This window comes from Monodon monoceros, unplaced genomic scaffold, assembly GCF_005190385.1.
Source record: "Monodon monoceros isolate NGI ecotype Baffin Bay Population unplaced genomic scaffold, NGI_Narwhal_1 Super_Scaffold_9, whole genome shotgun sequence".
NCBI classification, from domain to species: Eukaryota; Metazoa; Chordata; class Mammalia; order Artiodactyla; family Monodontidae; genus Monodon; species Monodon monoceros.
In genome coordinates this window covers 38,813,280-38,827,639 of record NW_021703786.1, presented here as the reverse complement: position 1 = coordinate 38,827,639, position 14,360 = coordinate 38,813,280, and the positions used below count along the sequence as shown (strand labels likewise).

The following is a 14,360-nucleotide window of genomic DNA, read 5'->3' as shown; positions in this document are numbered from 1 at the left end:
ACTAAAATAATCAATATTTAGTAAACAAAAAAACTGATTAGTTTGAACAAGGCTCTATTATAGATATATCCATATGGATAAGAAATCTCTACATCTGATCCATCTATACACACAAAAAGCCTAACTTATCCAACATTATCAGGGAGTAAGGTAGCAAAAAGTATTTTCATTTAGGCGTTTTCCTTATTTTTGCTGGAAGTCTTTCTAAACTGCTTTATGCACTTCTTTGCCTCATCAAACATCACCAAACAGCACCAAACCCAGCCAAGAGAAAAAATAACAAATGAAGAAACAGTTAATAGAGCAAAGAAAAAGAAACTTTAAAAGAAAGGACTCTTTAATAAAAACAGGTCTATTTTCTCCTCAGGAGTCAAAACAGGAAATCATACACATAAAGAAAGAACAAGTTGTTATGAAAATGAACCAAAAAGAAATCTAGACGGTGGAAGTTATTATGGTGCAAATAAGAAACTCAGCTGGCTCAAGGGCAGGAGGGACACAGCTGAAAAAAAAAACCGTGGGTGAGATTAAGCCATGGAATTTTCCCACCAGGCAGCATGTAAGAATGCAAAACTTGAAAAAAAGAAAAAAAAAAGTTAAACAATATACAGACTAGATCCAAGATTTTCAACTTCTAACAGTTCCCAAAGAAAGGAATGAAAAAATAGAAGGGATGAAATACTCAAACTATAGCAAACAAAATTCATAGAGAATGAAAGGGACCCACTGAGCATCTAGTGAGGTGAATGGAAAAAAGATCCACCTGGACACACTGTGCTGAAATTTCAAAACCACAGCAAAAAGATAAAACACTGTTTTACATGGGGAATTCTGTCCAAGTGTAAATGAATACAGCCCCTTCAGACAATTGCAATTTTTGTAATATCTATTAAAATATGAAAAATGTAGATACTTTTCAGTTAAGCAATTCCACTTCTTAATATAGCTCAGAAAAACACTTGCGTAAGTACTCAAAAGGGCAGGTACAAGAATTTTCAATGCAACATGACTTAAATATATTTTGAAAATAAAATATTTCACTTAAAAGAGTGAAAAATTAAAACAACCTAATATCCAAGCAAGAGGGAAATGGTTGAAAAAACTGCGGCTCATTTCAACTTGTGCTTTAAACATCTAAACAGGTAGCTATTTAAATTTAAATTAATTAAACTTAAATAAAATGAAGGATTCCATTCTCCAGTCACAGCAGGCACATTTCAAGGACTCAACAGGTACGTGTGGCTGCATTCTGGCAGCAGACAGAACATTTACACCATCATAGAATGATGGTGATGTACTATGTAGCAGTCATGAAGAAAGAAGTAATCCTATATAGCTGAACATGGAAAGACCTACAGACACGAGCACAGGAAAGGAAACAAAGTTATAGAACAACACAAACAATATATCAATGTGTTTTTTTGTATTTTTTTTTTTTCAAAAAGCCCCCACAAATCAATTTCTGTAACTAGGTGTACAGAAATGGGAGGTAAATCAGAGGCAAAGGTCTGAGAGGATTCAGGACACTACGCAGGCTGGTAACCAGGGTGAGCCCTGCAGAGGGCCTGGGCCCAGGCTGGTGGTCCAGGGAAGCTGCTTGATTCATCACTTCTGTCAGAATTTCCCTAACTGCCACTGTAAACATAAGTTTTCATTTTTCACATTTTCGAAGATTATTCTTATTAATCTTATCAAGTGGAGGGGAAAACACACCACATGTCATGCAAGTCTGACTTCCAAACCCTGTAGTAATTTCCCCGGAACCATTAAGGGAAAACATCACCAGGGCCGCTGTGGGACCACAGAGAATCAAATTGCCTGACACCCACACTCCTTTGCTACACCCCTGCCTGTGTCCCTGGTTTTCCATTTCTTGCCAGATCTCATTTCTCTGACAGTGAGAGTGAACTGGTATAAAGACACTAAGAAGAACACAGGGGGGGAAATAAAGCAACTCAAGAATCAGAAACAGGATCACTTTATAAGTTCCTATTTTAAAAATTGATGGGATGGAATCTCTCGATACACCACAAAAGTACACTTGGTAGCCTCCCCTCTTCATAATTTCCTTGAAAAACCCTGGTGCAGACCAATGATTACTAGTACTATCACTATAACACTTGGTCATTTTTTTAAAAACAAGCACTACACTCAATCAATACCCAAACCTCTTTTGGGTTATATTTTATTATGTCTACAACTTGGATGCCTTACACTCAGTGCTGCCTTACAGCCGCTGTCAGCCCAACAGCAGCTGCACTGTGTGCTTTCACCCCTTCACGCGCATGAAGGTGGCCACGGTGTTCCTATGTCCTGGCACTGTTGGTTCTCTCCAGGCCAGGCTTAACTGCCATCTAAAATGTCGCCAGAGGGCTTCCCTGGTGGCGCAGTGGTTGAGAGCCCGCCTGCCGATGCAGGGGACACGGGTTCATGCCCCGGTCTGGGAAGATCCCACATGCCGCGGAGCGGCTGGGCCCGTGAGTCATGGCCGCTGAGCCTGCGTGTCCAGAGTCTGTGCTCCGCAACGGGAGAGGCCACAGCAGTGAGAGGCCCGCGTACAGCAAAAACAAAAAAACAAACAAAAAAATGTCGCCAGAAAAAATAAATAAATAAAATAAAATGTCGCCAAAAAGAGCTCACTATGATTCAGCATTAAAATGACGAGTTACCATGCACGCAGAAAGACACAGGAAGAGGGCAGCACGATGTAAATTTCATATTCATGAATCAAAGGGTCATCACTGGAGGAATGACCACAATTCCATATTTTCTTGCAAGGCAACAATCAAATGCTTTCTGGGACCTACGAAAGGAAGACTCCCTGCCAGGAGGTGAAGCTGTGGAAGGACTAAATCTGAAAAGGATGCTTAACGCATGCACAGCAACACGGCCAAGGCTGGAGAACAGTTTCCAGGCAATGAGCACCCATTAGCTGAATGCCCACTTTTGGCAGAAGGTGCTCAAATTCCCTTGACAACCCAAGAAAAACAGAGGGTGAGCTGTCAAATAGGATGACATCAGTGTCAAAGCTTGCAGAATAGAGCCACCAGGTGACACGAAGGCAATGCCTCACAGCAGGACTGGCAGCGCTGCCTTCTTTCTTGATGACATGAATAACATAAACCTTAACTGACGGCAACTTAGATTCAGTAAAATATGGTGAATCTACCACCTGCCTGAGAAACTCTAATGCATGAAAACAAAAGGCATAAAGCAAGTATATATACTATAAAAAAGTAAACAGTGAGCTCCCATATAGTGTTTCATTTTCTATAGGCTGTTTTAATTTACCTCTATGAATGAAGAACAGAGAATTTAAAACTAAAACACTTGAGGTTACCACTGTTAGCTCACCATCAGAAACAAGGACCCCACTTCCCATATCTGCTGAACCATGAGCAGTTTAAGAGGGTTCAGGTCCGACTTCTTTTCAACAATGAAACCTAAGACGGGATTCTTCAAGTGGCAGGCAGCCTTGCACCAAGGCAGACGCCTACATGAAGGGCAATAACCTTGCCCTGACCTCTGGATCAGCGCCAAGGGTGCTGTGGCCTTGACTCACCAGGCCCACAGGGGCCTCTCAAGAGTCGCTCTTGCCATGTACGTCTCTAGATGTCAGCACACAGCACTCCTGGTGTCTTGAGAGGAAACATCCCCCAGACCAAAAGATGAACATTAGCCTATAAAAGTGCACACCGAGGGCTTCCCTGGTGGCGCAGTGGTTAAGAATCCGCCTGCCAATGCAGGGGACATGGGTTCGAACCCTGGTCCGGGTAGATCCCACGTGCTGCGGAGCAACTAAGCCCGTGCGCCGCAACTACTGAGCCCGTGCTTGAGAACCGGCGAGCCACAACTACTGAGCCTGTGTGCTGCAACTACTGAAGCCCACGTGCTGCAACTACTGAAGCCCACACACCTAGAGCCCGTACTCTGCAACAAGGGAAGCCACCTCAATGAGAAGCCCTCGCACCACAATGAAGACCGCTCGCCGCAACTAGAGAAAGCCTGTGCACGGCAACGAAGACCCAACGCAGCCAAAAAAATAAATTGATAACATAAATAAATTAAAAAAAAAAAAAAGTGTACACCGACTGCTCTATTTCTTCCAAAACTAGAGGCATCACCGAGATGGCTCTTCCCGGGACCATGTTGTGTGAAGCCCAGCCTTGCCCTCACGCTCCTCCCTCTGCCTGGGCCCTTTTCCTCCTGTGAGGACAGGAGCTGTGCTCTCGCACCCTTTCTCTCTCAACTGAGAATCATATTCAAGTAAATTACATTCATATTGTTTTTTGAATGTATTAGAGTTTGTATGTTTCTTGTGCATAACTTTAAAAAAACAAGTAGAATATTTTCTAGTGTTCCCTTTCAAAAATACTTCAACCCATTTTCACTACTGAGGGCCTACGTTAGTTTCTGGAGGATGGGGAAGGCCTGTACTCTTGACAGAAAGAAACTGCTCAGAAATCTACAAACTGCTCTCTTTTAAATACTGTTAAAAGCGTTCTCTGGAAAAATTATTAAAGAGACAAATAATTCACGTGAGGAAAAGAGTTCCTAAAAAAGCAAAATAGCTAAGTGCATTATAAGTTAACATTTAAAAAGGCTTCTTAAATAATGAGTCACAAAAGTGCTATTATATCCAAGAATAACAAATGTAACTATATTAAAATTACATATGTTTGATTTGCCCCAGAAACACGAGTGATTCAAAATGAGAAGAATCAATCACTGTGATATATCACATTAATAAAATGAAGGAGGGCTTCTCTGGTGGCGCAGTGGTTAAGAGTCTGCCTACCGACGCAGGGGACATGGGTTCGTGCCCCAGTCCGGGAAGATCCCACATGCCGCAGAGCGGCTGGGCCCGTGAGCCATGGCCGCTGAGCCTGTGCATCCGGAGCCTGTGCTCCGCAACGGGAGAGGCCACAGCAGTGAGGGGCCCGCGTACCGCAAAAAATAGATAAATAAATAAAATGAAGGAAAAGAATCCACGTGACCATCTCAAATGACGCAGAAGAAGCATCTGATAAATCCAACACCCTTTCATGATAAAAACAGAAAACTAGGAATAGAATACAAGGGCACTTCCTCAACATAATAAAAGGCATTAATGAAAAACCTACAGTTCACATCAGACTTGACAGTGAAAGGCTGAAAGCGTTCCACCTAGGAGCAGGAACAAGACACAGATGCCCACATTCAACACTGCTACTCAACACTGTACTGGAAGCTCTAGCCACAGCTATCAGACAAGAAAAACAGGTTCCCAAGTTAGAAAGGAAGAGGTCAAACTGTGTCCATTCACAGACCATATGATCTTACATGTAGAAAACCCTAGAGAATCCACATACAACACAAAACACTATTAGAGCTAATGAGTCCAGCAAAGGTGCAGGATCAACACACAAAAGTCAGTTTCATTTCTATTCACCAGCAGTGAACAATCCAAAAGGAACAACTCCATTTACAACAGAGCCAAAAAGTAAAATACCTGGGAATAAATTTAACCAAGGAAATTGAGAGAAAGATGAAACAAGATTCAGGATAGTGGTTCCCTTGGGCAGAAGGAGGCAGGGGGATGGGACACAAAAGGACCACATGTGTGGACGTAAGTTATTATGATGATGCTAGTTTTCTTGTTGGGTGGTAGGATCACAGATGCCGACGACTACAGGTGGATGGACAAAGATAAGGCAGGAAGAGGGACACATAAAAGAGGCCCAGGACCACCCATGGACCAATGATGACAGTGAGATATTTGTCACAGTCACGACTAGGTGACTCTAGGCACCTGAGATCCAAAAGAAAAAAAAGCAATTTTAACAGCTTAGCAAAAGAAATAAATTGCAGATTAAGAATTTAAAAATACACTGAATTCAGTACTTTGTGACCACCTAGAGGGGTGGGATAGGGAGGGTGGAAGGGAGACGCAAGAGGGAGGAGATATGGGGATGTATGTATATGTATAGCTGATTCACTTTGTTGTAAGGCAGAAACTAGCACACCATTGTAAAGCGATTATACTACAGTAAAGATGTTAAAAAAAAAAAAGCAATGGTGTGTTAGTTTCAGGTGTACGGCAGGGTGATTCTGTTATGCATATACAGGTATCTATTCTTTTTCAAATTCTTTAATTGGGAGCTTGGGATTGACATATACACACTACTGTATTTAAAACAGATAACCAACAAGGACCTACTGCACAGGGCACTCTGCTCAGTATTCTGTAATAATCTAAATGGGAAAAGAATTTCAGACTGAAAAAAAAATACACTGAATTACATTTATAAAGTAAATAGTACTTTAAGTAGAATACATCAAGTTTTAATCCTTCATGGACAGCCCAAGGAAATGGAAATGCATCTTTCAACCTTAAACAGAATGTTAAAAAGTTTGAGCTAGCTCACCTCTTCTTGAATATACTGTAATAAGAAGGGAGATGCTCTTAAATTATCAACAGGAATATTGAAGAAGCCCTGAATTTCCTTCTGGTGTAAATCCATAGTAATAAGATGAGTCAGACCTTTGAAAATAAAGCAGACACAAACACACAAATAGTTTCATAACCAGTTGCACTGTATGAATAAGTACTACATAAAGCAAGATACCATATATAATAAATTACTATTAAAAATTGCTCTCATCAAAAACTCAGCATCTTTATTTCTCAGATTTTTTTTTAGTACAATGAGATTATGAGATAAAAGAAAATATAAATATTGGTCTCTGCCCCCCGGTTCCCAGCACAGAGCTCCTAAAACCCTTGCCATTCCCTCAGTGCTAAGAGCACCAGGGGCATCTCTTATTCTAATATCTGGTCTTTGACCCCACCTCTGACACAGAGCTCCTGAAAGCCTTATGAATTCCTTAGTTATAAGAGTACCAAGAGTATCTTTTGTTCTAATGAGGCGACCCAGGATGGGCTCCGGGATGGGGGCCGGTCACCACGATTTTCAGGCTCCCCACCCCCACTCTCGAGAGGGGGGACGGGCTGGAAATGGAGCTAATGAACGAGCACGCCCTTGTGAGGACACCTCCATAAAGTCCCAACAGCACGGGCTTCAGGGAGCTTCCAGGCGGGGGAACACGGGCATAAGCCCCTCCCCATACCCTGCCCCACGCACCTCTTCCACCTGGATCCTTTATCATGTCGTTTTATAATAAACCAGTGAACAGTAAGAGAACAGTGATCCCGAGTTCTGTGAGGAGTTCTAGTAAATTAATCGAACCCAAGAGGAGGTCGTGGGAACCTCTGATTTATAGCCAACTGGTCAGCACAGGTGACAACCTGGACTTGCAGTGAGCGTCTGGGGGGGTCAGGGGAGCAGGCACGTGGGACTGAGCCCTTAACCCGTGGGATCTGACGCCATCTCCAGGTACACAGTGTCAGAGTGGAACTGTACGACACCCAGCTGGTACCCTGGAGAATTGCAAGGTGTGGGGAAAACGCCTACACGTTTGGTGACAGAGGTGAAGTGTTCCCTGCGAGGAGTAAAGGAAACTCAGAGGAGGTGGGGAACTGGGTTTCCCCCCTCAGAAGGGAAAGACTGGGTGGCTTTTCTTACACAGAGATGCATGGTTTTCACATCAATTTAAAGTCTTAAAACAGCCAAGGTCATAGCAATGAAGAAATGTCTGATAATTCTATGAGAGTGGATTTCATCTCCCCTAAGTCTTTTCAATAGGCATGACAAAGCCATATTAAGACAAGTATTTGTCTTAATATATTAAGATAAACTGCACAGGCCTGTCTGTAATTCGAAAAAATGAAGAATCTTCATCCCATTGGCTCCTTAAAGGATATTTGAAATGGAAATATATATATATATAAACATACATATAATTCAACTGGAAAATTTTTTTAAAGCACAACTTGCCCAAATGAACAGGAAAGCGGGCCTGGTGGCACCCCAGGAGCAAGCCTAGGCGGGAAGGGCAGGCCTGCTCCCTCCAGCAGAGTCTCAACTGGGTGTGCTCTTCAGGTTGCTGGGGTTCAGGTTTATTCATTTTTTGTTTTGGTTTTGCCTTCTTTGAAATGCTACAGTAGAAAATTTATTCTGCAGTAAGTGTCTGTGTTAAAATGTAGTGATATGGGGACTTTCATTCTTTTCTCTCTGTGCAAATGCTCTGTGACATATGCCTTCTATAATCATACACACATACACAGGCACACCCGTGCACGCGGGCGCAGACGCGCGCACACACACACACACACACACACACAGAGTAACAACTCTGAAGATTATTTAGAAACAAGGAGGAGACACTTAGGATGCTACCTAAAAATGCACAACACAAAATAATTTGTATGGTCTGCAAAGTATGCCAGTGTGTACTGGGAAAGGGAAGAGACGAAAATGAAAGTAGTTGCTGTGTTATTAGAGTTGTTGATTCCAAATGCCTTCTTCCCCGTTAAAAACAACCTAAAATATGATTGTAACTTGTCATTTCAATATTAATTTTTTAAACAAAGAATTTAGGAAAAAATAAGTTGTTCTCATCAGCTTTGTGTTTAGGGAGTTGGGAACAGGAGAGAACTCTCTCTAATTACAAACTAGCCATCTTAAAGCTGTACCACTGTTTCTACTCTGTTCAACATTCTAATTTAGTTAAGACAATGCTTTACAATTTCTCAGGTAAAAATAAAACTCCCAGACCCCCAATAAACCGTCAAATGTCTGCCTTTCTTACCAGCTTTGCACATCATGGAAGCTAGCAGTTTAGAAACAATGGAGCCTCTCTTTCTCATCTTACACTGTTTGCTGTAAGGAAAGTAGGGGATCACGCCGATGATGCTTTTGGCACAGGAGGTCTTACACGCGTACACCATGATAAGGAGCTCCATGATGGTGGTGTTCACATCCCTGGAACCCAAGGACAGAAACCAGCAAGGAGAAACGTTATATACACGATAACCTCTCTTGGTTCCAACTAAGCGTTAGCCATGTGTCACGCCCGCCTCGACCGAGACAGGCTCTAGACACAAAAAAGAAACCACATCCCTCTCTTCTAGGGCCTCCATCAGTCGCCCCCATGCTGCCTCTCAGCCGATGACCCTACTTCCTTTTCCACTGAGAAAGGGTCTGTCAGAAAAGAGCCCAGGGCCCCCACTGCCACATGCGCGTGCAGCCCCCAAGTCTGCCTGCCCCGAGCCATTAGCCAGAGACGAACTTTCCACACCAAAGTCACTCTAAAATCAGCCCTCCCGTGACGCAGGGATCCCATCCCCCCTGCCCACTGAAGCAGGGCTCCAGCAATCCCCCCGGCCACCCCATCAGTGTGTCACTCTGCCCTGCTCATACCGATGGGCCATTTCTCCCATTAACAGCAGCTCAGGCCACTTTCCCCACTGCCCCATTTCTTGGCTCCCCTGGGCAGCACATCTCAAGACGGTTGTCCACACTTGCTTCCAACTCATCTCTCTCATCCTCTCCCACACACGCTCCGATCCAGGTCACAGATGACCTCCACGTGGCCAAGGCCAACGCTGGGTTCTCACTCCGCCTCTCTCCATCCTCGCCCTGACACACTCCATCACTTCCCCACCGCTCCCCTCCCGCCCCGCTTCGTTTCCTCTGCTGCTTCCTCTCCTCCCCAGCTTCCTGCCCCGACACCTGATCATTTGTCCTCTTCTCTCTCCTCCCTCATCCCTCGCTCGGGCTTCTCATCCAATTTCAGAGCTTTGTAAATGCTGGAGACTCAAATTTATAGCTCCAGCCCAGGCTTCTCAAGTCCAGACTAACAAATTCAGCTGCTTCTTGACAATTCCACTAGTAAGTCTTGCTAAGACATCTCAAAACGTACCCCAAACTGAACCGCTCTTTGACCGGCAAAGCCTGCCTCGTCATAAACCTCTGCTATCTCAGCTGACGGCAGCGCTGCTCCTGCAGTTTACTCAGGACAAAACCCCCAGAGGCATCCTTAACTGCTCTCCTGTCCACAATGACAGCAACCCACCACTCCACTGCTGCCCTGGCGCCAAGCCTCGACCCCCCACAGTGACAGCCCCCCACCCCCCCCGCAGTCCCTCTGCAGCCCACCCTCTGCACAGCATCCAGCTGGAGCTTAAAGTCCAAGTCAGATCATGCACTCTGCTCAGGAGCCAGCGATGGTTTCCCGCAGACGCCAAGGCCCTGCAACAGCTCCCGAGGCCCCTTCAGGGTCTGGCGCCCGCAGCTCTGCCCTGCACTCCTCCTCCGTGCCCTCCCCTCATGCCAGTCCTCACGCCCACCCGAGGGCCTTCGCCTCAGGGCACCCTGCCCCGCCTGGAGTGCCCTCGTCGCCAGCTGGTACCTTCTTGCAGTGTTTGTCAGATGTCACCCCCCCAGCCTGCCCTCTCTCCATCCTTTACCACCGTCACGTCCGACTCCTTGCCAGGCTGTTGTGGTTTGGTCTATTTATTCATTATGTTACCTGCATGTCCTAGAACACAGGCTCCATGAGGACAAAGGATCTGTGAACTATTTTAATCCTTCGCGCATCTCACACACCTGTAACAGTGGCTGGCACATAACAGACATTCAGTAAATGTCTGTGAATGAGCGACTGCGTGCGAGAGTGAGGGAAACATGGAACGTCTGGGTGAGTAGGTTCTCTGTTGATACCAAACAACAAGCCTGACATGGGAGGAGTTAAAGTCACCTTTCAGAAAGCATTCTGTGTGGGGGGTAAGAGTAGGGGAACCAACAGCAGATGTAAAGTTACACCAAGGTCCCAAACTATACTCCCAGGAACACCATTTTTCTGTGAACTGGTACAAGGCTTTCCATCACTAAATTCAAATAATAACTTGTCTGAATTACAGGAAAAGTTAAGTTAATGAACAGAATTTTCTTAATTTAAAATTTTTCTTATACTTTTAGTGCCCACCACCAGTCTACACTAAGACAAGGTACAAGGTGTATCTGACGACACCAAATCTCAGTGTTAACTGTTTCTTAAAGAACACAATATCTAAGCTTTCTGCAACCTGGACAAGACAAGCCTATGGCACAGTCTGGAGCACTCCAAAATGAGGCATGTATAGAAAATTAAGGGAATGGTTTTTTGTTTTGCGGTACGCGGGCCTCTCACTGTTGTGGCCTCTCCCGTTGCGGAGCACAGGCTCCGGACGTGCAGGCTCAGCGGCCATGGCTCATGGGCCCAGCCGCTCCACGGCATGTGGGATCTTCCCGGATCGGGGCACGAACCCGTGTCCCCTGCATCGGCAGGCGGACTCTCAACCACTGCGCCACCAGGGAAGCCAAGGGAATGGTTTTGGCTAGAGGAATAAGAAACTGACGAGAGGCAGGGGCAGAATGAAAAGAGTATCGAAATGTCCAAAAATAAATGTAAAGGAAGGAATGAATGAATGAATGGAAAGAAATGGAAGGTATAAAGTACTGCAAACACCCAGGAGCCAGAAGGAAGTCAGCTGTTCTGCGCTCTGCACTTTTCCCTCCCTGATGAGGGCGTGGGCATGGAGAGCGCTCTACCAGCCTGGCGTCTGGCCCGGGAAAGAGAGTGGCAGCAGGGGCAGCACGAACTCTCATCCCCACAGCCCAGCCCTGCTGAGGGCCCTAAGCGGAGGGAAGACATGAAGCCAGGGCCCCGCCGCAAAGGCCCCGCCGCAAAGGCCCCGCCGCAAAGGCCCGCACACTTGTGCTCCAGGACGATGGGATGCAGTGACAGGTCACCTTCGGCTCCTCCTGCCAGAGGAGTCAGGTGGCTTCGAGATTTCATCCCCATGAACCAAAGACCAGGACAGAGATGTTCAAACTTTAGGTGAAAGGTCATGTGTTCCAAGTCTAAATTCTCCCAAAGTTTGGCTCGTCTTCACTTTCTTTGGTATTTGCTTTACATGTAACCAAAAATTTTGCTTGCGGCAATTTTTGGCATCTCTAGGCTAAAAACTGTTGCACTACACAAACCGATTTCTAGACATTATTAAAAATTGTACTGAGTTAAAAATTTCATCTATAGAGGCCTTGAGGGACACCTGTGGACAGAGTGGCATTTAATCAAAGAGTGGTGCAGACACCCTCGCTGCACTGAATCTTCTATCCCCAGCGTACACATTTGTGACCTTGACAATTTCCAGAACACGCGGCTATTAAATGTCACAGGAGACAGGAACACACATGCCTTCAACACACCGTCTATCTTCTCAGCTCCTTTAATTTATGCAACAGGACAGTACGTTTAACTTATCTGCAGGAAAAGCTTTAAGAACCCCAAGTAAGCAAATTCCTCTCCTCTCGCCTGTTTTCTTTTTTGGAACTAGAAGAGCTTCCCTACAAATTTTATGAAATTCCGGCTACTGAGAGCAAACGTAATGGGCTCTCTTATCGTTAAGCGCCTCCATCCCAAAACTTGGTTATTCCCACCCTTGAGAACACTGAAAGAACACGAAAAAAGTCAGCAGCTATGTCAGAAAAATTAGCAGAGTGAGATCATGGCAATTTTAAAACAATCGTAATTCTCCCTGTCTAGGCAACTCTCATTATTCTAAACATTCATGCCCAAACAGAGACCAGAAAGCAACATTTCTGTTGGATAAGTTACTCACTTTGAAACAGTTTGGATGATGAAAACATCTTTCCCCCTCACAGACTCTTGAATTTGTACTCTTGTTTCTGGCAGGAGAAGGGGAAAAGAGAAGAAGGGTGAACAAGGCACATAACTTTAAAAAACACACAAAAAAACCCCTGCAGCATTCCCCAATATTGTAAAATATGGAAACTGGAACTGTTTCAACACTCACTAGGTTTTCAGTTCTATGAAGGATAACGAACACAGTTCGATTAATCACACCTTTTAAACATGTTAAGTTATACGACATGCTTAAGAAGGAATCACACTTGTCACTTAAAACAAGAAAATATCCCCTCCTCACTTCCTATACATAAACAGCGAGTGCTGGGGCTGCTCTGAGCCCCGTATCCTTACAGGAAATGATAGACTCATTCATTCAACCAGCAACAATTAAGAACCTATTAGGCACAAACATTAGAATAACATTGTGAAAGTAAAGATAAATAAGGCCCAGTATCCCTACTCTCAAAAAACTTGTGATCAGCCACAAGGAAACAATGAGACAAATCCAGAGTGGGAGATTCCACAAGACAAACTCTTCAAAAAGTCAGTGCTGTGGGGGAAAAAAAGAAAAGGTGAAGGGACTGCCCTAGTCTAGAAGAGAATAAAGAGGTATAAAAAACACCTCACTTGGGCTTCCCTGGTGGCGCAGTGGTTGGGAGTCCGCCTGCCGATGCGAGGGACACAGGTTCATGCCCCGGTCCGGGAAGATCCCACATGCCGCGAAGCAGCTGGGCCCGTGAGCCATGGCCACTGAGCCTGCGCGTCCAGAGCCTGTGCTCCGCAACGGGAGAGGCCACAGCAGTGGGAGGCCCGCGTTCAGCAAAAACAAACAAACAACAAAAAAAAAAAAACAAAAAAAAAACACCTCACTTGAACCAAGAATCCTGGTTTAAAAAACAAACAAAAGGGACTTCCCTGGTGGCTCAGTGGTTAAGAATCCGCCTGCCAATGCAGGGGACACGCGTTCGAGCCCTGGTCCAGGAAGATCCCACATGCCGTGGAGCAACTAAGCCCGTGCGCCACAACTACTGAGCCTGCACTCTAGAGCCTGCAAGCCACAACTACTGAGCCCACATGCCACAACTACTGAGCCTGTGCTTCTACAGCCTGCAAGCCACAACTACTGAGCCCATGTGCCTAGAGCCTGTGCTCCGCAACAAGAGAAGAGAAGCCACCGCAGTGAGAAGCCTGCGCACCGCAACAAAGACCCCACGCAGCCAAAAATAAAAAAACAAATAAATTTATAAAAACAAAAACCAGCTAGGACAACTAGGAAAATTAGAATGTACATTAGCTATTAGATGATAGAGAATTATCATTAATCTCTTTAATGTGACAATGGTAGCGTATCTACATGGGAGAAAGTCCTCCTTAGGAGACACATGGTCAAGTATTCAGGGGTTAAGTGTCAATGTCTGCAACTCAGTTCCAAATGGTCCCACAAACACACATTCATACAGCAAAGTGTCACCTGCTGAATCTGGGTGGTACTCATTCATATGGGTATTCATGGCACTACTCTTTCACATTTTTTATAGGTTTGAACATTTTCATTAGAAACGTTGGAAAAAATAGAGTACATGTTTACAAAAAAGTGTGGTACCATGGAAACAAAATGAGCTTTAGAGACAGGGAGATTGATCTTTGAATCCCGACTCTGTTCCCGCTGGGGCCTTGATCCTAACGTCACCCCTGAACTCAGTTCCTCAGTACCTGGTAATGGTAAGGACTCTAGAGACGTTAGCTCCCTGCTTCCTTCCCCTCGTTCATGAACCCAGAGGGTG

General features: G+C 44.9%; 1 protein-coding gene across 17 annotated transcripts in view; it reads right to left on the bottom strand.

Annotated features, from left to right (window-relative positions):
* Nucleotides 1–14,360, bottom strand: part of PRPSAP2 (phosphoribosyl pyrophosphate synthetase associated protein 2) — a 43,739-nt gene that overhangs the window by 21,885 nt on the left and 7,494 nt on the right. For all 17 annotated transcript variants that reach the window (XR_003791920.1, XR_003791918.1, XR_003791917.1 and 14 more), the window contains 3 exons: nucleotides 12,548–12,614; nucleotides 8,692–8,864; nucleotides 6,408–6,523 (listed from right to left, as the gene is read on the bottom strand). Coding sequence is in view for 13 of the 17 variants with exons in the window: in XM_029211661.1 (XP_029067494.1) it covers nucleotides 6,408–6,523; nucleotides 8,692–8,864; nucleotides 12,548–12,614 (356 nt within the window). In the remaining 4 variants the exon portion in view is untranslated. The remainder of the gene's footprint in view (nucleotides 1–6,407; nucleotides 6,524–8,691; nucleotides 8,865–12,547; nucleotides 12,615–14,360) is intronic.